Raw genomic sequence first — 23428 nt, forward strand, 5'->3', positions numbered from 1 at the left:
GGGCATCCCCAGTGGAGAGGACCATGTGAGCTGGGCTCAAGGAAGGAGAGAAGCTCAGGAATGAGGCAGGCCGGATTGGGGTGCCTTGCCAAGCAGTTTGGATTTTCACCCAAAGGTGGCAGAAAGCCCTGGAGGACTAGTGAAGCTGAGGAGTGACGTGGTAACATTTGGAATGTCCATTAGTGAGGTAGTGGTTTAAAACCCAGAGCCCCAAGTGTGACTGCATTTATGGGTTGCTGAGGCTTTGGGGCTGGCCGAGAGTGTGGGCCATCACTGAGTGCCACATGCCCACTGGGAACAAGTCCACAGGAGAATTGTAGGCTCCAAGACCAGAACTGGGGCATCTGCTAGCTCTGCCTTCGGGTACCCCTGGCTCCAGCATCCTGGCCTGCTGAACACATGCATGGCACTTCCTAAGTCAGGAGAAGCCTTTGTTTTTGTGTAGAGCAGGAGGCTGACTTTTCTGAATTTGGGGACTGAAGTGCCTTAGGCAGAAGCACCCATGCCCCTCATTCCTAGAGTCCTCTCTGAAGCAGCCCAGGAGTGTCTGTCCTATGAATGCTGACTCCTGCCAGCCTTCTGATGAGGACATTCACAGAAACATCTTTATTTTCCCAGGTGATCTCTCACCACCGCCACTCCTACCCCAGTTCTGGGCCACAGCTCCTGGGGCCTTGGGAAGGCATTAGTGAAGCCTGGGACATCTCTGTGCAGGAGGGTGGGGAATTGGAGTTGAGCTGACCAGGAGGAGGAGTGACTTCAGAGCCAGGCCCAGCTTCGATGTCTCTGGCCTCACCAGGATGCCTGCTGGTGGGTGCAAGCTGCATGAAGAGACGGGAGACAGGCCAGGCTCCCTGAGGGCCTCTGAGAGCAGGCTGAGGGCAATCGCGGCCCACCTGCTTATCCCTTGCAGTCCCCTTCCGGCCTGGACCTCCAGGTACTCTGACTCTGCTCCTCACTCATGGCCTCTGCTCGGAAAGGTGGGTGTGTGCACCCGGATGTGGGAACACCGCCACATTGCCGTTTCTCACCGACACTTGGAACTCATTTTTTGAAGTTTGCTGGTGGTTTTCCCTTTAATCCTTTGAAGGGGCTAGTTCTCTCTCAGTCTTTCCTAAAGCACTGAATAGGCTGAGGGACTGTTTTCTTTCTATCTTTACCTAGCCAGCAGTGGATTTCCCCATCCCACCAGGCAGAGGCAAGAGTCTGGAGTCGGTGCAGAGCCAGCCCCCGGAGCCCGTCAGCCTGCCCCAGACGCTGACCAGCACCCTGGAGCACATCGTGGGCCAGCTGGACGTCCTCACCCAGGTAGGCCGTGGTGTGAGTTCACCCAGTCACATGCATTTGAGCTGGTATTTGGATGATTTGAAGTTGGCCAGCAAGTGCTGCATTTTTAAAAAACATAATTATAATGGACCTATTTTCCAGTCCACATTAATGAAATAACAGTGCCTGCCCCAGGGTCCTGGCTCTCAGAGCCATCTAAGCCCTGGCTGGACCACTAGACTCCAAAATCACCAACACTGGGTCCTTCCAGAGTGTACCCACTCAGAGCTGGCCTGGGCCACAGCAGACTTTGAAAGAAACATTGTGTGTGTCCATTCATCCCCCTCCTTGCTAGGTGGGCACTCCAGGGACATGTCAGGGAACTGTGAGCAGTGAGTCTAGGCTTCTGAGAGCCTAGGCACTGAGTTTGAGTGTGGTCCCTTCCTAATCCTCTGAGCAACGCTGGGGAAATCCTTTCAGTTCTCTAAGCTCTGGTGTGTTTATCTGTAACGTACGGGTGGTCATGGTGAGGACTAAGGGAGATGAATCTGTGGAAGTGTTTGGCCCATGCCTGTCTCAGGTAGCTGCTCAATAAAGGTTGGTTGTGGCCCAGACCACACTCATCAGCGAGATAGATGTGGCCCCGCCCTTTAGGTCTTAGGTTGGTAGCTTGTATCACAGACCCATAGTGCAACAGTTTCAGTAAATGCAAAGTGCCCTGACAAGAGGTGGCGGCCAGCACTGGGGGCATGCCCAGAGCGGGTATCTCACCCTAAGGACGGAGAGTGGTCCTGGCAGAGGGAGCAGACTGCCAGCAGGTCTGGAGGGGGCCATGGGCACATCCAGGGAACAAGAGAAGTGCAGGGTGCCTGGCATGTGGCAGGTAGGTGGTGGGGGTGGGGGCAGGGCAGGGTTTAAAGGTTCTCCAGTTCCTTGGCTCTTGATGCCAGGCTGGGACTCTGCAGATCCCCCTCTCCCACTCCAGCGCATGGGTAGAGTGAGGCTGCAGGAGGGACATAATCCAGTCCACGAGGAAAAGAGAGAGGTGTTAAAGCCAGGGGTGGGGGGCAGCAGGAAGAGTGGTCCCCAGTTCAGCCCACACGAAGGACGCAAAGGACCCTTGGTGTCTCTAAGTGGCATGGCATCCTTTCCCCACCTCGGGAACATGGGCTAAGTGAGGAAAGCTCTTCTGCGTTGTCTCACATTGTCCATGGCACGTCACAGGAGCCCACCTGGGACTGCACACCTTGGGCCCACTGAAGGAAGCACACTTGAGGGGAAAGGCCGGGTGTTATGGGGGGGTTGTGAGACTGCAGGGCACTGTGTGCAGTCGTTGCTGAAAGCCTGCTAAACCCGAGAAGAAGGCATGTGCTAAGGGAGATGTGAGCAGCATGCAAAGACTTAAAAAAATACCTATTTCAAACCCATCAGAAAGCGCCTAATGTTTTTCACAGCCTCGTCAAGTGAGAGATCAGGGGAGGTGGAATCAATTAGAACTTTATAGGATAAAATTGGAAATTGAGTCTGAGAAGATGGTTAAAAATAGCTTCATTGGATCCAGACGAATATAACACTAAAAACATTTTCTGTCACTGTTTTTTAGGGGTGCACATGGAAGGTTTTGTTATGTGGTAGCAGTTAGGAGTACGATAGTAACTTTGCAAGAAGCTTGCATCACAGAGAATAACTGAAGGTTGTCCTGTGGCCTGTGGCTGGGTGTCTGGGGGTCTCTGTGGAACCCTGGTCCTACCTCACACCATTCAACCCCTTTGCAAATCCAAATGGCAGTCCATCCCCAACCAGATGCCAAGAATATCAACCAGTCACCTGCTTTGCAAAACTGGCGAATGTCTGTGTGTTTCTGGATGCCACAGTGAGGAATGTTCTTGATGGACTCAATGTGTTCTGAGGAAACTGGGATTCCACAGATGAAGACCCAGCTGAGGCCTTGAAGTTCATCCCATTTTCAGAACCGTACAAGGGGCATGTGTGTTAATCAGCCCCTGTTCTCCTCAGTTGTTTGCCAAGCCCATGTTCTCTCCTAGAGTTGAGGCTTTAGCTGGGGTGTTCCAGCCACAGCCAGAGCTGTCGGAAGTTTCCCCACTCCCTCCTCTCAGGTTCAGCCCAGCAGAGGGCAGGCCCACAGAGCAGGCCCCTCTCCGGATGGTCCAGACTGACCAGCCCTCTCCTGAGGCCTGCAGCCAGGTGTCCACCGCCACCCCTCTTCCCAAGTGGCTTGCTCAGCCAGGCTCCCTACTTGGTGTGTGGGCACTGGCCTCGGCTGCCGCCCCCTCAGTGCACACTCCTCACCATCTGTCCAGTTCTGAAGTGCCTCTGTGCTCTGGAGTCAGCCACCCAAACCCTGACTCCTCCTTCAAAGTCGTCCATCTGAGTCATGCTCTTCTGTCCCATCCCCCTCACTGCCCCTTCCCTCCCACACAAGGAGCTCTACTTTAGAGCAGCCCCTGAGAGTGAAACTGCCTCGCGGGTCCTTCGGGTCTCGACAATGTCCTGCAGAACATCCTTCCAGGGGAGAACCGTGGGCTGCAGCAGGCAGTGGCCAGGGATGTTTTCTAAGTGAGTCACAGAACCTCCAGCCCCTGGGGGACGTGACCAGGTCACCCCATTACGGAGGCTCACAGTCTCAAAGCCTGTCTTCCTACTCAGCAGGCTGGTATGGCCCAGTGTAGCGAGGCCACCTCTGTAGGTGTTTGTGGTCCGTTTGGCACCAATCTGTGGGCCAGGGACCCAGCTGCAGTCCCCTGCAAGGTGAGCCCTTCAGTGGCACCTCTTTACAAAAGAAAGGCCTGGAAGCCAGGAAGCTGAGCAAACGTGGGTAGGAGTGATTCAGAGCTATGCCTGGCTTCATTACTGCCTAGCTTGGTGACTTTGGGCAAGTCACTTAACCTCTGTGCCTCACTTTCCAAATGTGAAACACAGAACTTCACAGTCCTCTTGCAAGGATTAAATGTGTCAGTCTGTGTGAGGCTCACTAAACAGTGCCCAGCAATGCCATGTGCTGCAGACGTGTTAGATGCTGCTCCTGCTACTGTCGTTGTCATTATCTAAGGCAGGGTGGGGGCGGGGAGATCTTCATGACAGCACCAGGATAAGCTACCCCAAATCCCCACTGCTTCATGAAGCTAGACCTGTCACTGCCCAGAAGAGCCATTCCTCAGCCCTGAGAGCTGAGGTGTGGCAGGTTCCCTCCATGCACACACATCCACTGAGGCCATTCTGTCTGCTGTGCCTTGTGTAAGACCCTGTCCCATCCTCAGGACCGATTCTGCCGATGTCAAAGCCAGTCCAGGGAGGAGCAGGCAGCCAGGGTCATAGGAGTGGAATGGAGTGTCAGGTGGGAGCCCAGCACACCAGGTCAAGGAGGCCATGGGTCCTCTGGTGTGAGGTGACACATGAAGAAACCCAGGAATTTGGGCTTTACCTGGTGGGACACTAAACAGAGCAAAGTCAAGGTCTGACGCATGCTGAGGGCCTGGGGCAGAGTGGCGATAGTGACCCAGAGGCTGGGACTCGGGCAAGGGGCAGAGCTGTCATGGTGTACCCCCTGGGAAGTGACTCCTGCAGCTGCCCTGGCTTGGGGTCAGCTTGGAGCCAGGTTTCACTGCAGGAAAGGGGGTGATGAGATAAGCAGGACCACGGCGGGCCCTGGCAAGGCTCTTGGCCTCCTGAACAAGCTACCAAGTGGGGTGGTGGCTGCCCCCCAGCCCTCCCAGGCGAAAAGGCCTCTCCAAACTGCACTTGGGGATTGTATAGAAATCCAGTTCTTTAACTCCTGAATTGGGGCTGTACTGTTTTACTTTTTTATGAATACCTTTCTTATAAAATGCATACTTTTTAATCAAAAGTGTACTTATATGGGGAAAATAGACTTTGGGATAACCTTGCAAGGTACGTGGCCCTTTGCCCTGTCTCCCACTTGTCGGTGCCCTCCCGGGCAGGAGCAGTCTTCAGGCTGTCCTGGCCTGTCAGGTTTCCCCACATTGTTGTTTTAGATGGAAAGTCCTCAGAGTGTGGGCATCACATCCTCATCGTAATTATCATCCTCCTGGTGTTTATCTGAGGCCTGCAACTTTCCAAGGGCTTGCCTTCACAGCCCTGGTTATTCTTCCACCTGTTACCTGGCAGCAGCATCATGCCAGGTGCAGATAGGGCATTAATAATGGCTTGTTGTGCCCAGACCAGCCTCTGGGTCCGCCTAGCCTGAGGCTTCTCCAGGAAGCCAGGTGATCCTGATCTCAACCACTGTGGGTCAGAGCTTTTCCAGCTTCCCTTGCAAAACAGTTTAAGTAGAGTTAGGGATGGCTTCATCAAGAAAATCTGCAAACCAAACTTGACCTTCCTGAAAGGTAAGGCCAGAAGTTCTTGCTCCAGGCTCTGTGATCACACAGCACAGCAGGCCAAGCCACTTAGGTCACCAGCTAGAGAGCACACACCACCCTTGCCTGGGCCTGCCCTTGTGTGGGAGAGACCCTTCCTTACGCCCTACAAGAGGTTGCTGTTTGGGGCTTCTCTGGTTCCTTTGCTGAGCTTCCTGGGGCCCTGATCCCAGCTGATGCCATGCTTTGAGCACTGGGATTCGTTCAGCTGCAAACGTCCCCACCAGTTGTGAGGAGCAGTGGTTCCCCCTTGGGTTTCAGGGCTGCTCTACTGACCCAGTGAGCTACCTGCCCATCAGCCTGGGCATACCTGCTTTCCTGGATTTGAGGAGCACCTCCACCATTCATCACCCGGGTGAACTTGGGCAGGTGACATCTGTCTCAGAGCCTCAGGTTCCTCTCTTGTAAAATGGGGACAGTCATGCCTACTTGGGTGCTCTGAGCACTCTTGTGAAGCTCTTGGTTAACTGGGTGTGCTAGACTGGTGCCAGCTGTTTTGTGAAGCAAGGGTGAGTCATTGTTCTCTGAGGGGCAATGGAGGAAAGCTCTAGGGCAGCCTGGTGGCCCGGAAATGACAGGAGTAGACATTCCACAGTCCTCTGTAACTGCTGGACTCGAGTCCCAGGAATGCTTTTGAGTTGCCAGTGAGACTCTAGTGTCTAGTTAGGCAGGAGCATGGGAGGGGAGAGAAAGAAGAGGTCTTTCCCCAGGCCCTAGAAAGGAGGAGGGCATAGGAGGTGACAGAGGCCCTGGGGTGGGCATAGTGACTGTTGAAAATCAGGAATAGGTCATGGGCCCATTAGATCAGAACTTTGAACCTGGACCTAGGCATCAGGGGCCAAGATTGAAGCTCTTCAAACATATATATAGTACTTCTAGTGACAGCTGTTCTTTGGATCAAGTTATGATAATGATTTTTGGAGAAAATGTATTTCCTAACAGTGGAACTTAGGTTTTTCTTTGGGGGACTTTTTGTTCCTCAGAACCCCTAAGGGAATTCTCAGGAGCACAAGGGCTGAAGTCAGGAGTGTGTGCACTGTGTATGCCCCACCCAGATCGCACGGCCATTGTTGAGGTGCAGGGGCTCTGCTGTGAGCCTGTTCTGTGCCCTATCCCCTCCCCTGCCCCTTCTGGAGAGAGCACACGCCTGTCCTATAGCTGTCCCAGGGCCACTCACCTGCTGGGCCTGCCCTGAGTCTTCTAAGAAAGTTGGCTCAACCCCAGAGGCATGAGGAGTCCAGAGGAAAGCCCAGACCAGGATTCAGAAGCTGCAGCTGCTCTGACCTGGCTTTGCCTCTTTCTAGCTTTCTGTAGAGAGGAGATTTTAGGGACTGCCTATCTATCTCTATCCCATGGAGTGAGCAGCAGGGGTCAGCGTCTCGGGAGGGGCCACACTTCCCCTGGAGCCTTATTTCAACTGCCCTGCCCCCAGGCCAGACCCTTCCTTTCTGGCCACCCCTGGAGAACTCTAGGCCGGCCCCATGGCTGCTCGGCCTGCCTGCTTGGCGATGGGCCCTTGGTGCTTCTTCCCCTCATGCTCTTGTGGGTGCTGCCAAGCAATCTAGGCGTCTTTTTCACAGATGCTGGAAAACTCACCAGTAGGCAGGGAGAGGTATGTCCACACAGAGCGTTTCTGTGGAGCTCACCCCTCCATTGGCTCCTTGGCTTCCTCCATGGACTCTCAGAGGCCAGAAGGGCTGCTGTGCAGTGCTCGGTTTGCTCAGGAGTAGCAGGTTCAGGTGGTGTCTGGAAGTCGCAGAAACCCTGGGTCTTCCCTAGGGCGAGGGGTTAGAGCCAGAGATATGGACAGTGACCCAGGAATTGGGGAGGCTGCTGTGAGGGGCCCGGCACAGGCCCAACAAGCAGCTTGGTGGTTTTGCCTCAGAAGCCCAAAGCAAAGTTATTTTTGACTCCAGTTTCACGTCTTGCTGCTTTTTAAAAATACCAAGCCATGAAATTCCTGCTCCAACTGTTTTTTTATGGCACCCAGTGCTTCAGGCTGGCCACAGCCTATGACTCATGGAGGCTTCTGGGCTCCGGGACTTGAAAATGTATGCAGTGGGGAGCAGGCGGGGAGCAGGCCCACCAGCCCTGCTGGTTTGGGTCTCTGGCATTTGAGTTTGGTAAACGTCCAGGTCATTCAACTCTGCTGACCTAACTCAACAAGGCCAAGGATTTTTGCCTGTTTGCTTTGGGGGGTTAAGAGAGAATGGCCCATTTCCTTCTAGATACCTTAACACACACACATACCCCCACACTCCCACCCCCACACCATGGTGCTGGCAGTTCCCTATTTGATGGGCTGCTCAGGTGAGGCACCTAGTTCCACACTGGTGGGGAAGGTGGGAATTCTGGGCCCTAACGTGGCCTGACCTGCCTAACCACACTCAGGGGGTCTTGGTGTCTATCCTTCTTTCTTGGGAAGGTCAGCTGCTGTTTGTGGAAACAGACTCCAGATTTTAAAGTAGTTATGCCATTTTCCCTGGGGGTCAGTCCTGGGCCAGGTGTGCCCAGACGGCATTTGTTGGGAAAGTCTAGAGTAAAAGTCCCACAGCACATCCAACAGTGATCCCTGTTTGCAGGGCATGTGTAGCCCTCCTGCCACTGCTACCGCTCACAGGCTGCACTGTGTAAGGGTGGCCCTTCCTACACAGATGGACCCTCTCTCTGCATCAGCACATCTAGCCACCTCACCTGCTTGGTCCAGAGTGGACTTAGCCATTCTCCTCTTTGTGGACATTCAGGGTCTGCCCTTTCAGCCAAAGTCAAGTTCAGGACAAGCTGCGCTTCTGCCCCTGGAGGTTTAGAGACGAGAGACTTGTTTTCCCTCTATTAAGAGACCACTTCCTGGGGAACAAGGGTCTCAAGATACTGTCTACTCTGTGCCAGGGACACACTTGGTGGCTGTCTCTAGCCAGTTGCACAGGGACTGGTAAAAAATGTTTATCCATCTGGGCCTCTGGCCCCTCCCCAGCCCTGTTGCTCTTTTTTGGCACTTTACCCATAGGCTCCTCTGGCTTTGCAAATGTGGAGGGATGGGGGAGGCTGTGTCTTCCCCAAGTCCCAAGTCAGGGCCAGTGCCTGGCCTCCCCTCGAAGCATGCAGCCTGCTAGCAGTACTCAAAAATGGGGCAAGCTCGTGTTTGTTATTGCAGCACGGCTGGATGGCAGCTCCCTTGGGGGTCTGGCAGAAAACTTTGGTTTTCCATCTTCTATCCTGTCTGCGGTTGTGGCAAAAAGCACCCGCTCTCCAAAGAAGCTGCAGATTGAAGGCCCCTGCCTGCCAGATGGGCTCAGCAGTGGCTGTGGTTACCTCTGGGGCCTGGGAATGTTCACGGTCGGTTGTATGAGATTTCTTCTGTGAGGCCCTGAGCAGGTCTGGAGGTGGGGAGAGGGCCGGGAGAAGGGGGTGGGGGTGATGGTGGAGAGCAGAAGCTGGGAGCAGGGAGTGAGGCCCATTCAAGGACATCGCATTCAGGCTGACTTGGGCTCACTCTGAGCGCAGGGAAGAAGGGGACTCCAGATGATTTGCTCTTGCTCCTCTGGGGACCTGAGGGCCCTTCAAGGAAGGATCAAGCACAGGCCTGAAGAAGGGGGCCTGTGAATATTAGGACAGGCAGCCCCAAAGGGGCCTGTGAGGCTCGTGATTAACCCAGCCACAGCCTGGTTGATTACGGTTGGCCCTGAGGCTACTTGGTGCTCTCCCAAATGAAGTGCCACCACAGCAGGGCCAGAAAAGGCTGCAGTCAGCCTGCTACTTCCCTCCACTCGCTCTGTAGAGGCCCTGATCCAAGCCTGTTATGTGGGTACAGACCCTCCTCATGTCCACAGTAGCCATGGCAGGGGAAGAGAAAACAGAGAGAAGCCTTGACTTTAGCAGGACATGGCATTTGGGAAGCAATTCTGTGCCCCCATTCTGATCTGGGCCATGCTGGTGGCTCCAGAAAACTGGCTGAGAGGCCACATTTCCCCACTGTGGCTCCGCCAGTGCTTGGCAGGACAGGGGGAGGCCTATGAGACTCAGTCCCTGGCGGCCTGTGCCTCCCTAAGGTGGTCCTGCTGAGCTGCAGCCTGACTTGCCAGCCCGTGCTGAGGTTTCTGGCCTCCAACAAGCTACCAAGCAGTCCCTCCAGCTCAGGACACTTGTGTTCATCAGGTGTTGGTAAATTAGCTACTTTATTTGGATGCGGAAAAGCCAGCCTCTGAAGAAATGGGATGCAGAAAGCGGCAAGGCCAAGGTCCAGGCCCCACGCTCAGCCCTGTCAGGGCTCACCCTGGAGTCAGAGTGCAGCAGAGCCTGTGGCCCAGCATGACTGGCATCTTTCACCCTGGGGCCTGTCCCGGTCAGACGCATGGCTTCCCTGGTGGCCTGCACACGGCTGGCACAGAGATGTGCTTGAACACAGGCCAGTGTCATTGGATTGTGGCTCAGTTGTCCTCCTTTCTGGTGTGAGCAGTGCCCCATGGGTCCCGGAAGCAGTTTTATGAATGGTGGTAAGTGGCCATGCTTTTTACAGTTTCTCCTTTGGGGGGAAGCAGTGATGTGGAAAAGGCTGTGTTCATTTAAAAGGAGTTGCTGCAAAGCCCTGAGGAAGGTAAATTAGCCAAGATTCTTTAATCTGGTGGCTAATCTACTGATAGAAAGTAGTGTCTCGTGTACTTGCTGAAGAGAGCTGATCCTCAGTAGAGGTGGGGGCTGGGGGACGCAGAAACGTCAGAGAAATCCTATATTCCTGAGATAATGTGAAACAGAAACATGGACCTGTGGGCTCAAGGGACCAAAAGCTCATTCTGTGTTGTTTGCAGCAGACTGTGGGGTTAAGGGGAGTGGTTAAAAAGACAGTTTCTGAGCCTAGAAAGATTGGGAGGAATTTCTTTAGAAATTTCATTTTTTGGTGTGGATCAGCTGTGTGTGATCCTGGGCACATTAGCATGTCGGACATCAGCGTGAGAGGGAATCTGGTCTCCTTCCCCTCTGAAGCTCAGGCCTCGAGCTCTTAGCCACTGTTAGACCAGGACTAGGGTGGGAAGGGGAGAAACCAGGCTGTTCCCTTAATTCCCATCCCCCGCTGCCTGATGAAGCCAGGAGGCTTCCTCCCTCCCAAGACCAGCTGGTGGGGGCTGGCCCCTCCTGTCTGCCCACCCCCCTCTCCCTGCCCCACAATTCTTTTAAGTCCCCCAGGTTCAAGGCCCAAGCTGGGGTGAGTGTTCCTCACCAGCTAGGCAGGCTTGTCCCCAGATACGCAGCCCTTTGGCCTTGGGGACCTGGGCTGACAGGTGTAGGACGTGTGTTCTGTGCATTCTCACAGCACTCAGGGCTGGGCATTTGTCTATCTAGTACTCAGATAACACCTACTGTGTGCCTGGTGCTGTCTGGGAGCAGGAAGACAATAGTGAACAAGAATAAACAAAAACCCCTGTCCTCACGGTGCTGGCATTCAGACTGACTGACGGCAACAGGCTGCTCAAGGGCCAGCGTTGATACCCTCTGACCGGAAGGCTCCTGAACCACAAACCGTTAGGTGCTGGGCAGTGGCTGGGGCCAGGAAGTAGAGGCTTGGGTGGTGGGAAGGGCTGGGCTCAGAACAGCAGCCTCTGTCCCCAGGGTGCTGTGCTGGCCCCTCCGGCCCCCCAGCCACCCCTGACGGGTGGCAGCGGGCTGGCCGGGACACCATCAGCAAGGCAGGGCCCTGTATGCATGCACATGTGTGAGCACACACGCACATGCACACACACACAGACACACACCAAGAGACAAAGCTGGAGCTGGCAGGAGACAAGACAGAGCGGGGGTGGGTGGCGGGCCCAGCAGCCCCACTTTGCTTTGATAGCTCACAAGACCCCACAGCAAAGAGATTCCCCTTTTATTGCATCTGTTTTAGATCTTTAGAATCTGAGTGAAGTCAAAACCATGCTACAGGGGAGATTAATTCCACATTTTCCATCTTTGAAATGAAACCAAAGGAAAGTTAGACATTCTGTGCAGCACAGTTGAGATCAGGGGTATTGAGCCAATGGCCAGACCCAGGACTTTCCCCCGCTGGCACAAGTGTCCCCGGTAGTGTGACTGGGTGACTGCGCCCTCTCCCTGAAACCCAGGGCAGCTGGGACCCCCCCATACCCTGCAGTAATCAAGGCTTCTGTGTTGGCAGGGAGGGGGCTAGAGAGCCCCAGTCCCACCAGGGAGACCTCCTGGGGGAGCCCAAATCAACCACGATCTGGGAAATGATGAAAAGGAACTTTCCATCACAGGAGAACTTTAAGAGGCAGCCAGACCACAGGCACCAGCAGCCAAGAACCTCCCAAACCTGACCACATCTTTGGGGCCCTCGTGGAGCTGCATCTATGCCCAGGGCTCCCCAGCACCCCAGAGCTCAGCCAGGGCAATGGCTGGGGGAGTCATGTTGCCCAGGCACACCCCTGTCCCCGGCCTGACACAGAGCAAGAGCTACATACATATTACCTGTTAATATGAATATTGCAGTGGCTCAGTGAGAGTTGCATTTGACAGGCAAAGAAGCTAAAGCCCTGAGTCACGTAACTTATCTAAGGCCACTCAGTAAATTAGTGGTCAAGTTCACACTGGAACCCAGGCTGTACAGCTGAGGAGCCTGTGTTCTTACTGGGCATCAATCCGATGGCATTTTCCAAGGCCCCACACCCGTGCTGCAGCCATACCGTGCCGGGAGGGGAGGAAGGCAGGCGCTGGAGCACTGGGGCAAGGAGGCTCGGGAGAAAAGATGGAGCAGGCCTCAGGTAGGGGGACATGGGGGGGGGGGCAGTAGTGACAGGTGCTAAAGGGCCTGGATGGTCACATGAATGACATGCCACAGGGTCTGGCCTTTATTCCTGAGCTCTTGGGTAGGAAAGAGATATGGAGATGTAAGGAGGGCAGGGGGTGAAGGGTGACCCAGGGTGACCCAGGAGCAGAGCAAGGGGGAGCAGCCAGGAAGCCAAGGTGTGGGGACGGGGATTGAGAGGAGCAGGCAGGAAGTGAACCCAAGTGCTGAGGGGAGCCCCTTGGGCCTCCAGCCCTGACTGGATGTTGGGAGGCCTCGTGCAGAAGGAGCCCAGCCCGGGCAGGGGTGGCCCGCTGAGTCTGGCAAGGACGCTGCTCTCAGCAGAGCCCTGACATGACTGCCCCTGCCGATGGTGCCCCAGGCAGCCCGACATAGCAGCCAGAGGGGCCTGGGATAGCCTGGCCCTGCTGTGCCCTCTCCCAGGCTTCCCCCAGGTCCTGCCTCTCCTTTCTCTCAGTGTATGTATGTGGCTCCCTGTCTTGCCCCATCGGACCCTGACGCCCAGGTCTCCTGGCCTCCCTACTAGACTGCCAGCCAGGGCCGTTCTAGCTCCCCTCACCTCTGTACCCCCAGCCCAGGCACAGTGCTTGGTGAGACACTTGGCTAGACGTCGGCTTTCTGCCTCCATCCTTCCACGCGGCCCAGCCACCCTGTCCATCTCCGCACCACCTATCTTCCAGCTCATAGAGGAGCCCCGGGAGGGAAGCTCCACTGTAGAAACCTGTGCCATTCACCGAAGAAGCCCTGGGCACCACCTAGGGCTCTACTTAGAGCAGGACACAGACATGGGGAAGTGCCCTGGCCCATGGGGAAGGGAACAGGGGGCTGCTGGGAAGAAGGTCTGCCCCAGGGCTGGGGGTTGTTGGGGGTCAAGTAGGGAAGCCTTGAGTGAGGCTTGCACACATGGAAGTATTTTTAAGGCTCTAGCCAAATATCTGAGAAATGCAGATAAAGTGACTGACTGATCACCCTTGTTCTTTCCACCCTCTAAAATGTCATTTGCTGTCAGGGGTAGTGGAGCAGCTTTGCCACCAGCCAAGACAGGACTGGTGCTGAGGCTGCATCAGTGCCTGGAAGCCCTGAAGAGCCAGGGTCTTGTTTGCTGCCCAGGGTGGGTTCCTGACAAATGTGTAGAGTGAATGATGTTGGATGCCCCCGAGGAGGGCGGTGAGGGCCTGTGGGACTCCCATAGCCCCCGGGGTTTTGGAGAAGTCATGGCTTTAGCTTCCCTGCCACGTTTGCACATGGGTGCTTGAGGGAGGCCTTCAGCAAAGGTGGTGACAACAGTGGCTCTGGGAGGAGGAGCAGCTACTGGACGGGACCTGGCCCTCAGGGCGCACCCTTGCTCTGTGTTCTGAAGTGCCAGTCCACTCCCTTCTGTTTTACCACTTGTAGGACCAGGTGGCTTTGGTCAATTCCTGGGCCAAGCCTCTTCTCCCAGAGTTCATTCTGGAACCAGCACTCTACAAACTGGCCACAGACATGAGGGTGCACCCTCCTTCCTGGCTGTCCCTGCTCAGCCCTGTGAGCCTAGTAACACCGTACAGGGAGTGGAGGCTTCTCCATTCCCTTTCCTTTCGGGCTGAGGGCCCTGGGATCCATTCCTTTGTGGCCACCATCTCTCTCTTTCCTGCTCAACCACTCAAGCCCAACCACACTGGCCACCTGGCAGTTTCAAGAATGTGCCTCAGGGCCTTTGTGCATGCTGTGCCTTCTACCTGGACAGCACTTGCATCGGCCCATCTTGTGTTCTTTCCAGACAGAGGCCTTCCTCAGAGTTAGCACTCTCCTTCCCAGGCCTGGTGGCCCCGCGTCAGCCCCAGAGCAGGTGACAGAGCCATGGCAGGAGCCTGGGCTGCCCTCAGAGCTGAGTCCCTGTGGGCCAGACACACACGCTGCTCTAGTTGTCTCTGCCTTCGCCCCAAACACAAAGTGAGAAGGGGGTGAAAGAGAGGCCTTAAGAGGAAACAGAAATGAGAACTAAGAGAGCTGAGAGAAAAATCCAGGACAACCCACCTCAAGAGGAAACCAGGCCAGGGAGAAAAAGAGGCCTGTGGGGCTGAAAGAAGGGGAGGTCAGACCAGGAGAAAGCAGGGAATCTGGGGAGTAGGTGGTGAGCAGGAGAAAGGAGGGACAAAGGAAAGGCCGCACAGCCCAAGGAGAGCGCCAGGTGTGGCTGGAGTGGGAGGGAGAACGTGGGCATGAGAACCGGGCATCACTCCACGTGGCGTTAGGGACAGCTGGGTGAGTCGTGCCTGCCTTCCTCGCTGCCTCGCCGGGGGTCTCACCCTCTCTGGGAGCACTAGGCTCCCCCCTGCTCTGTGCCTTGCCCAGAGAAGCACTCTTCCTGGACCTCTGCAGAGCCCATGGGGGTGTCACGCTGCCCGTGCTCCTCCCCAGTGGCAGACTCAGTACAGAGGCCCTGCAGAACCCCCTTTGGCCTCTTCCAGGTGTGCATGCGGGACACCTGGACTGGCCAGTTTAGGCATGGAGGACAAGGTGGGAGCCGGTCTCAACCGCTCGGCTCCCAGAGCCCCGCGGGGCCCATGGCAGGCCTTCAGCAGACACCTGATAACTTGCTGCTGGTAGAGAAAGACGCATTGGAGGTGGTGAGATGCAGAGTAGGGGGGGCTGTCAGAATGTCCCCAGTGTTGTGTTCCTTTTCCACTTGGAGTTGGGGGCCCAGGTGCCAGACATGTCTCTGAAGATTGGCATTTTGGTGCAACTTCTTTGGGCATCACTACAATCTTTAGGAGACTAAAAATAAAAGCCTGTCACTTTAAAATCAGTTCTTTTTATACCATGCTCAGAAGGCCCTTTAGGGTGTTACATAAAACATCTTACACGTCTTGAACTGTGAGCGAGAGGAGAGGCACTCACCCTGTTAATGTTGCCCCAATAGGAGACAGATCACAGTGTCTTCTCTCCCCCGAGCAGGAAAATTAGGATTCAAATACAATGTCATTGTTTGGTGTCTCCTGGGAGGATTTTCCTTGGAGAGTACAGGCGGTGAGTCATGCTGGAAACCCCGGCTCTTGGCCTGGGCTCCGAGACCCACTGTCCAGCTACGGAGAGCCAGCCCAAGCTGGCCTCTCACCATGCTCTTGCTTTTGGTCCCCAGCACCGCATCACGGCCCAACCCAGTTTGGGTCACCCGGGTTGGGCCGTCCCTCCCTCGTCACTGAGGAGCTAGGCTGCTTTCCAGGGGGTGTTAGTGGCATCGCTGACATCCTCCTGAGCCTGCAGGCCCTCTGCTCACCAGCTGGGATGCTCATCCCGGCATCCAGAGCCTCGTGGATTCACTGCCCTCTTGCCCACCCTCCTGTCCCCCAGGCTCCCTGGCTGCCCCATAGTGAGGATCTCAGCAGTAGGAGTCTCAAAAATACAAAACAACACTGCTGCTGTCAGACCACCCGTGCCTGCCTGGTCCTCTCTCTGGGGGCTGTCACGCTCAGCCTGTCCCATCTGGAGCCCATCTTCTGCCTCTCCCACAGGGCCAAGTCCTCGGCCTGTGTCCTCAGCCTCAGGGAATGTCTCCCCCTCCCTTGGATCCCCTGTCTGATTCACCACCAGGTGGTGTTGGTTCATTCTTTGTGGATATCTCTGGTTTTGTGCACTTTCCTCCCTAGCCCCCACCCCCGCCCCAACCAGATGGTGCCACCATCATGCCCTCTTATCTCTTGCCTCCACCTCACCTTCCCACAGCCACCCAGTCACTCCCTAGATCATCCCCATGTAGCAGCCAGAGGGGTCTCAAACCCCTTAACCTAGGACCCCCCCCACCAGGACCCCCTGCTGCTCTGAGGGTAAAGCTGGAGCTGCCTGGTATGGCCCGCTGGGCCCAGCCCCTTCTCTTGCCTTCTCCGAGGCCTACTGTCCTCATCAGCACATGAGCCTCCTTTGGTCCAGCCTCCTGCCCCTTACCTTCCCTCCTACTTCAGGGCCCCGTACACTCTTCCTTTGGCCCTCACGCTTTTCCTGCCCTTCCGGCCTGATGAACTGCTCCCCAGCCTCTGCTCGCTCCTCACCTCCTCAGTGCCACTGCCTCTGGCTCTGACCAGGCCAGACCCCTGCATTCTTCCCGGCATGGCCGACTGCATTTGTGTCCTTGAACCAGTGTGCACCTTGTGGGCCCAGCTGAGTCTGTCTTACCATTGTCACCTTTGGCCAGCATGGGGAGGTGTTCAGTAAGGATTTGAGTGAGTTAAGAGAGTCTAGGGGAGGGGTCAGCAAACTTTTCCTTAAATGGTAAATATTCTAGGCTTTGTGAGCCATAGGACTTTGTCACAGCTACTCAGCCCTGCCATTGTAGCCAGAAAGCAGCAATAGACAACACATAAACCCGTGGGCATGGCAGTAAAACCTTATTTACACAAATGGGCATCAAACTGTAGTTTGCCAACCCTTGGTCTAGAGAAACAACAGAATGCATTCGATGGCAAACAGTGTTTTGAAGACAAAGGCTTTCCATGAGGGCCATGGTTTCCTGGAAATTGCTTTTTTTTTTTTTTGAGACAGAGTCTTGCTCTGTTGCCCGGGCTAGAGTGCCGTGGCGTCAAGCTCACAGCAACCTCAAACTCCTGGGCTCAAGCAATCCTCCTGCCTCAGTCTCCCGAGTAGCTGGGACTACAGGCATGCACCACCATGCCTGGCTAATTTTTCTATATATATGTTTTTAGCTGTCCATATGATTTCTTTCTATTTTTAGTAGAGACGGGGTCTCGCTCTTGCTCAGGCTGGTCTCGAACTCCTGAGCTCAAACAAGCCGCCCTCCTCGGCCTCCCAGAGTGCTAGGATTACAGGCGTGAGCCACCACGCCTGGCCTGGAAATTGCTTTTAACAGAGTAGGAAGAGGTGGTTAATAAATGAGATCCCAGGTGACCCTCTAACAGTTGTGACTTTGAAAATAAAACTTCTGGAGCCCTGATGACCACATCCCAACAGGCTCCCCAACATGAGGATCCTGAGCCTGAGAGGGGAACAGTGTCAGGTGAGGGTGACAGTACCCAGGTATGGGGTCCTCATTTTGGCTTCCTGTTGCTCCAATTTAGGGAGGGAGGTGCTTGTTTAAAGTTGAACCCAGTCTTTGAAGGGGGATGAGGCACCTGGCAGTGACCTGGGCAAGTCCCACAGCCTGTTTTAGAGCTGATCACTTACGGTAGAGCGACACAAGCACCCCAGTGAAAGAAGCCTTCCAAAGTGAAGGTATTAGCGTAGTCTCTCACTGCGTAAATATTAAGAGGTTCTTGTCAGTATGTCCTTTTTGTTCCTATAATATTGCCTTTTCGTGGCTGAAGTGAATTATTCTTAGAACTTTTGTGATAATTTCAAGCCTAAATGTTTAGCCAGGTAAGAGACTTTGCTTTTCAGGGGGAGGTGACATCCAAGGCCTGGGAACTGCCTGAGAGTGGCCTGAAGGTGTGAGGCGGGTGCTGGGTGGCCCTCAGGGCTATGCGGCCCCACCTCGGTCTGCAGGTGGGGAGCTTCTGCTCATTCAGTCTGGAGTGGCCAGGCCTAGTGACCTAAAGGAGGGCAGGAGTTGGCCCCCCACTGGGGAGGGCAAATTTCTCCTTAGGCTGCTTAGGTTTGGGCATCAGGGCTGGAAGTGGGAGGTAGGGGACAAGCAGGTCTCCTGGGGCCACATGACCAGCAGGCCCCTCCTCAGGTATGCTTGACAACAGGGACAAAGCCAAGATGCACGCTACCCAAATGCTTTAGCGCGCACTCTGAAGCCAGGCCACAAGGGCTCACACTCCAGGTTTGTCATTTGTATGCTATGTGACTTTACACAAGTTGCTTAATATTACTGTGTCTCAGTTTCCTTATCTGAAAAATGGATATGATAAAGCTCCTACCCTGAAGGGTTGTTGAAGCATGCTTGGCACAACATGTGTGCTCCGTGAACATCGGCTACCAAAGGAAGCCTGGGGAGCTGAGGGTATCAGGAATCATTAGAGTGACCCTCCAGAGCCTGGTCCCGGGACCTCCCGCTAGTCTCCCTCAAGTCTGGTCTCCACCCCCTGATTACAGAAAGGACTTAGGACTCAGCTGCCAGGATGGCTTAGGGGCCAGGGAGGGGGGGGAATGAGCTGCCTGGTTCCTCCAAGGTCAACAGACAGAGGAGCCTCACTATGGAAGAGTTTGGACCTCAGAATGAAGGAGTTCTGGGAGGTGGGCCATCTTCCCTGGCCACCTTGCCCAGACAGGCCTACCCAGAAGCCAGAGCCCTGGGCTCCCCAACCCTTTCTTCAGTTTCCCTTTACGCCTGTGTCAGCCAGGGCAGTTTTCCTTCTTGACAGCTGACACCTGACCCAGCCTGCACCTCCTTGGGGACTTTCTGAGGGGCTGGGACCAGACCTGTGGCCCCTGCTCCTCTGTACAGAGCAAGGCGGGAGGCAGTGTGGGTCACAGGCTGCTTGGAAGGTCAATTCTCATTTGCCCTTGAATAAAAGAAAGTCAAGACTGCAGAGGGGTTTGCCTGTAAAGTGCTCCTCGCCCTCCAGGGCAGGTGTGGCCTTGTCTCCAGACGGCCAGGCACTGTGTGGCAGGAGAATTCCCAGGCGGACAAGGCGAGGCAAGTCAAGTAGCAAGCAGCCTGCTGACTGGGCCTGCTGGGGGTGGGTCTCCGGCATGGCCCCAGCTCCGCTGCAGGTGGCAGTGGGCAGCGGGGGCGGGGAATGGTCGCGGCCTCTGGACACCGAGGCAGCATGTATTTACTGAGCCCTGCTGTGCTCTTGACACTGCTGTGGGGATGTACTCACCCTTTGTTGCTCTGATCTGACAGGAAAAGGTCACACATACTACAAACAAGGCCACATGATGTGGCCCCAAACCAGTCCTTGCCAGGGATGCAAAGACACACATGCGCCACATGCTGTCCCGGGTGCTCTCTTCTCCACCCACAGGACCCAGCGCAGCCGGGGAAAGCACAGTTGCACTGTGGGGGCCCGGCTGCCTATGGCCTGGGCAGACTCCCTGCAGGCGGCTGCCAGCCTTCCGGCCTGTCTGCACCACCAGCCCTGAGTGTGTCTGACCTTTCCCATTTGGACGCCCCTGAGGGGGGCCCTAACTGGGGGAGCCCTTTCCCTTGTGGAAGGAAGGCACATCAGCAGAATGTGAGGATGGGATTTCCAGGTTTCATCTTATCATGAAAAATAACCATTTTCTGTGAAAATGAGGCCCCATGCTTTACTGGAATAGGATTATTAACAAAAATACATGGAGCGGAGAATCCCAGACAGCATTCTAGTGTACAGAAATCCAAAAAGCATCCTCTTCTCCCCGGCCCTCTTCCAGCTCACAGGGGGTTGGTGGGATCAAAAGTGTCTGGGGAGTGCCTGGCGGACTTACACCTGATGATGGTGGTCACCACCTGGCCCCTTGGCAGAGTAGGCTTGGGGGCAGAAGGGACAGGGGAAGCAGAGACCAAACACAGAGGTGACATGTGTCTTCGCAGGCTTGGTTAGGCAGAGGAGAAGCTGGAGAGTGGCAGGGAGGGGGGAGGTGCAGGATTGAGGGGTGGCGGACTTTTTAAAAGCCTGTTTGTCTATAACATGCCCCCTCAAAGCTCGGAAAGGAAGGGCCCCTAGCTGGGCCGGCACCCTTCAGCCAGGGGCGGGTTGGGAAATAGGTGATGCTTCTCTGTTCAGAGAATTTAATATCGACAGATGTGATGGACACATCCCTGCCAGTACGGGCCTCCGTGGAACTGGCCCAGCACATCACCCGGTTTTCTGGGCGTACTATGTCCACGTTTAGAAAGTTGGTTCCCGTGAAAAGTTTTGTAACAAATAAAGGCAGAAGAGGAAAAGCAGCAGGCTCAGCTCTCCCACTGTGGCCTTGAGTTCAGGGCCATCGGAAAAAGTCTGGATGAAGAATGATTTTGGCTCTGTGTGAGTTTCACAGCAGCCAGTGGAAACTTCCAGGAATGCTGCCCCAGGCCAGCCGGGGGCTGTTTCCGCCGCCACTTTTACGAGATGCAGACCCCCTCCCCGGCTGGCCGGCTGTGATAGTCTCTCCCAGCTCAGCCTCTCAGGGTGCAGTTCATGTTCCATGGGCAGCAGTTTTGCCAGGCTCTGCCCTGTGGTCCAGGGTTCAGAGCCCTCACAGCCCCGCCAGCTCATTTGAAGGGGCCAGCCACCAGGCGGAGCACCCTCCATGGCAGCTGACATCCGTGCGGGATGCTGTGAGAATTTATAGCGGCCTTAGAGGGGAAACTCCCTCCCAAAATGTTTCAATGTTTTATTAAACGTATGAAAGGAAAGTTTCCTTTCCACTGGACCGAGGCCCAGAGCCTTCATGCAGCCCTGGGGAAGGGGCAAAACCGCTTGGGAAAGCCCACAGGTGAATTAATCTGATCCTTCTGAAGCCTGTAGGCCACAGAGTGCAGGAATCCAGCCTGCCGGGTTCACAGTGGACTCGTCCGGTGGCTGGTGTGGGCCTGGCATTCCCTCAGTGAGGGAGGTGACGTGATGGGCAGAGCCGTCACGGCCGGTGTGAGCCAGCCCCTCTGTGGGGAACAGTGGGCTCCCAGACACCACTGCCCCTCGGTCCAAAGCCAGAGGAGGTGGGCAGGTTTTTGCAGCCTGTCTGGGAGCCCTGTCTACAGACTGGCCCCTGAAACAAGCAGCACCAGCAGCTGGGGGCATTTGGCAGGCCAGGTGGCAAGGTCCACAGGAGAGCCGTCATGCTGGGTGTGGCAGAGAGACCAGGGAGCCAGGGCTCAGCCTGGAGAAGGCAACATGACAAGCATGGTCACAGTGGCCCATGTGGGCCGAGCTGAGCAAGTGCTGGGCACACTGAGTTTTGCCTATGTGACAAGCTTGGTGTTGGCCTTCCCACTCACAGATGAGGAAATGGGCTGAGTTGTGTTGTCATTTGCCTATGATTGCCCCAGGCCTAACCCCTAGATGGCACATCCTAAGGTAGTCCTCACTGGACTTGGACAGGCAGAGACCCTCCTGGGCTCAGGTGACTCACCTCCAAGCCTTTGTCCCCTGCCAGCATAGGAGGTACTTCCAGGTGTGGAGTGCCTTCATTTGCTGGTGCAATTTTCTTACCTCCGGAATGGAGATGGTTGATGGTCTCCAGCTGTTTATGGACAGAGCCTGGCCCAAACGAGGAAGCTGGGTTTGCTCCAAGACTCCAGTCTAAATGCCAGACCACCAGGGCTGGGGATTCCTGACCCCTTGGTTGTCTTGGGAAATGACCGAGGGCTGGGGACTTACTGTCTGCTTTCCCTCGCTTCCTCCCCTGCCCACACACATCAGAGATCAACCATACAGAGCCGGGAGGAGTGGACATGAAGGCACGGGCTGTCCAGCAGCCACCAGGAACAAGAAGTCAGGCAGAAAGAACCCCTGGGCAGGAAGTGCTGGCACCTGACATTTGGGCGGTGGGCTGAGGCAGCCGAGTGGGGACTGGCCAAGGACGACAGTAGGGCAGCCCAGGGGCCCCTCCATCCTCTGAGCCTGACCATTTATTTTGCAGACAGTCTCCATCCTGGAGCAGCGGCTGACGCTGACAGAAGACAAGCTGAAGCAGTGTCTGGAGAACCAGCAGCTAATCATGCAGAGAACGACACCATGATCGGGGGAGCAAGAATCAGGAGCTTGGTCGATTTGGGGGGGGTGGCAGGCCAGGGATTTGTACTGTGGGACTTGGGCATATAAATAAAGGGGATTCAACTTTGTGGGAATCACATCCGTACCGGAGCCCCAGGATTATGCAGTTCTGCCCTGCACCCTGCTGTTGGCACCGGGTGGCTCCCCCAGCAGCCAGACATCCGCAGCGGACAGGGCCACGCAGAAAGGATGCTTAAGGCCCGACGGCCAGGACCGTGTTTCACTTAATGTACAGGAGCCGCTTGAAAACGTTTGCTACCTCGGAGTCCTAAGATTATAGCTCCCGCTCTGAAGGAAGTGGTCCCAAGATGCCTTGCTTTTCACTCACCTTGCCATTCGGACACGTGACTGACTTCTCTCACCCCTGCCACGGCTTAGGAATTGACTACTTGTTGGTTGGATGAGCCAGGAATTTTCTGTAAATCTGACCAAAGGCCCAAAGTGGGCCCATCCGAGTCAGGCCTGTCCAGGAACAAGCCCTCTGGAGTGGGTGGTGACTTTGCGATGGCCTTGGTTTTTGATCCACACATGTTCACTGGGGCCTCCTCCCTGCATGAGTGAGGGCAAAGGAACTGAAAATTAAAACTGACTTTATTGCACTTGTTGCAGGAATGGCTTGTCCTGGGTGGGACTTAATCAGTTCTCCTGTCCCCAGGGCTCACAAAGGGAGAATGAAAATGGTGGCTTGGGAGGGCTCCTGCCAGGATCACCTCTGAGGCCAGGACACCCTTGTTTGCCGCTGCTACGGGTGTTGGGGGAGCGAGGGTAGCCAGAGCCCCACGCACCCCTCTCCTCCCTGGACTCGGAGGCCTCCGCACCCGTGTTTCCGTTTGCTCATGAGGGTTCCGTGGGCTCCTTTGCATCTGTGCTGCGGAAGCCGTGTTTCCATGTGTCTCTGTGTTGCCCACGCCTTTAGTCCTTGGCTTCTTGGGGCTCAGCAAGCCTGGGGGAGGGGTCTTTGCACTTGCCCTGCCCTGAGGGGTTGGGGGTGGTGTTAGATCTTCCCAGGAGCTATCAGTACCACAAGGTTAATGGGTTCCCAGCCTCTGTGGCTTCCAGGTAGGAGCAGAGCCTGAACGCCTAAGTGCTTAGACTGACAAGGGGCAGCTATGTCGAGTTCTGATGAACAAGAATGGGGAAGCTGCCTCCCCTAGCCTGCGCTGGGTCAGGAGAGAGCTAAAGTCCAGGATCAGTCCTGAGGCTCTCCCTGTTGCCAGCTGTGTGACCCCAACATTGTGACCTAACCTCTCTGTGCCTCAGGTTCTTATTTTGTGAAGTGGTGATGATAGCCATTGCTCCAGGTGGTTACAAGGTAGTGCTGCACCACACCTTGCTGGTCCAGA

The 23428-nt window shown here is 55.4% G+C and overlaps 1 protein-coding gene across 5 annotated transcripts in view; it reads left to right on the forward strand.

Moving 5' to 3' along the window:
• POC1A (POC1 centriolar protein A) overlaps positions 1-22697 on the forward strand; it is a 70934-nt gene extending 48237 nt beyond the window's left edge. For all 5 annotated transcript variants that reach the window (XM_045530069.1, XM_045530070.1, XM_045530071.1 and 2 more), the window contains 2 exons: positions 1165-1308; positions 21952-22697. In XM_045530069.1, the coding sequence (XP_045386025.1) occupies positions 1165-1308; positions 21952-22050 (243 nt within the window). In that variant the 3' untranslated portion in view covers positions 22051-22697. The remainder of the gene's footprint in view (positions 1-1164; positions 1309-21951) is intronic.
• The last annotated feature ends 731 nt before the right edge of the window (positions 22698-23428 follow it).

This window comes from Lemur catta, chromosome 18 (assembly GCF_020740605.2).
Source record: "Lemur catta isolate mLemCat1 chromosome 18, mLemCat1.pri, whole genome shotgun sequence".
Classification (NCBI taxonomy): Eukaryota; Metazoa; Chordata; class Mammalia; order Primates; family Lemuridae; genus Lemur; species Lemur catta.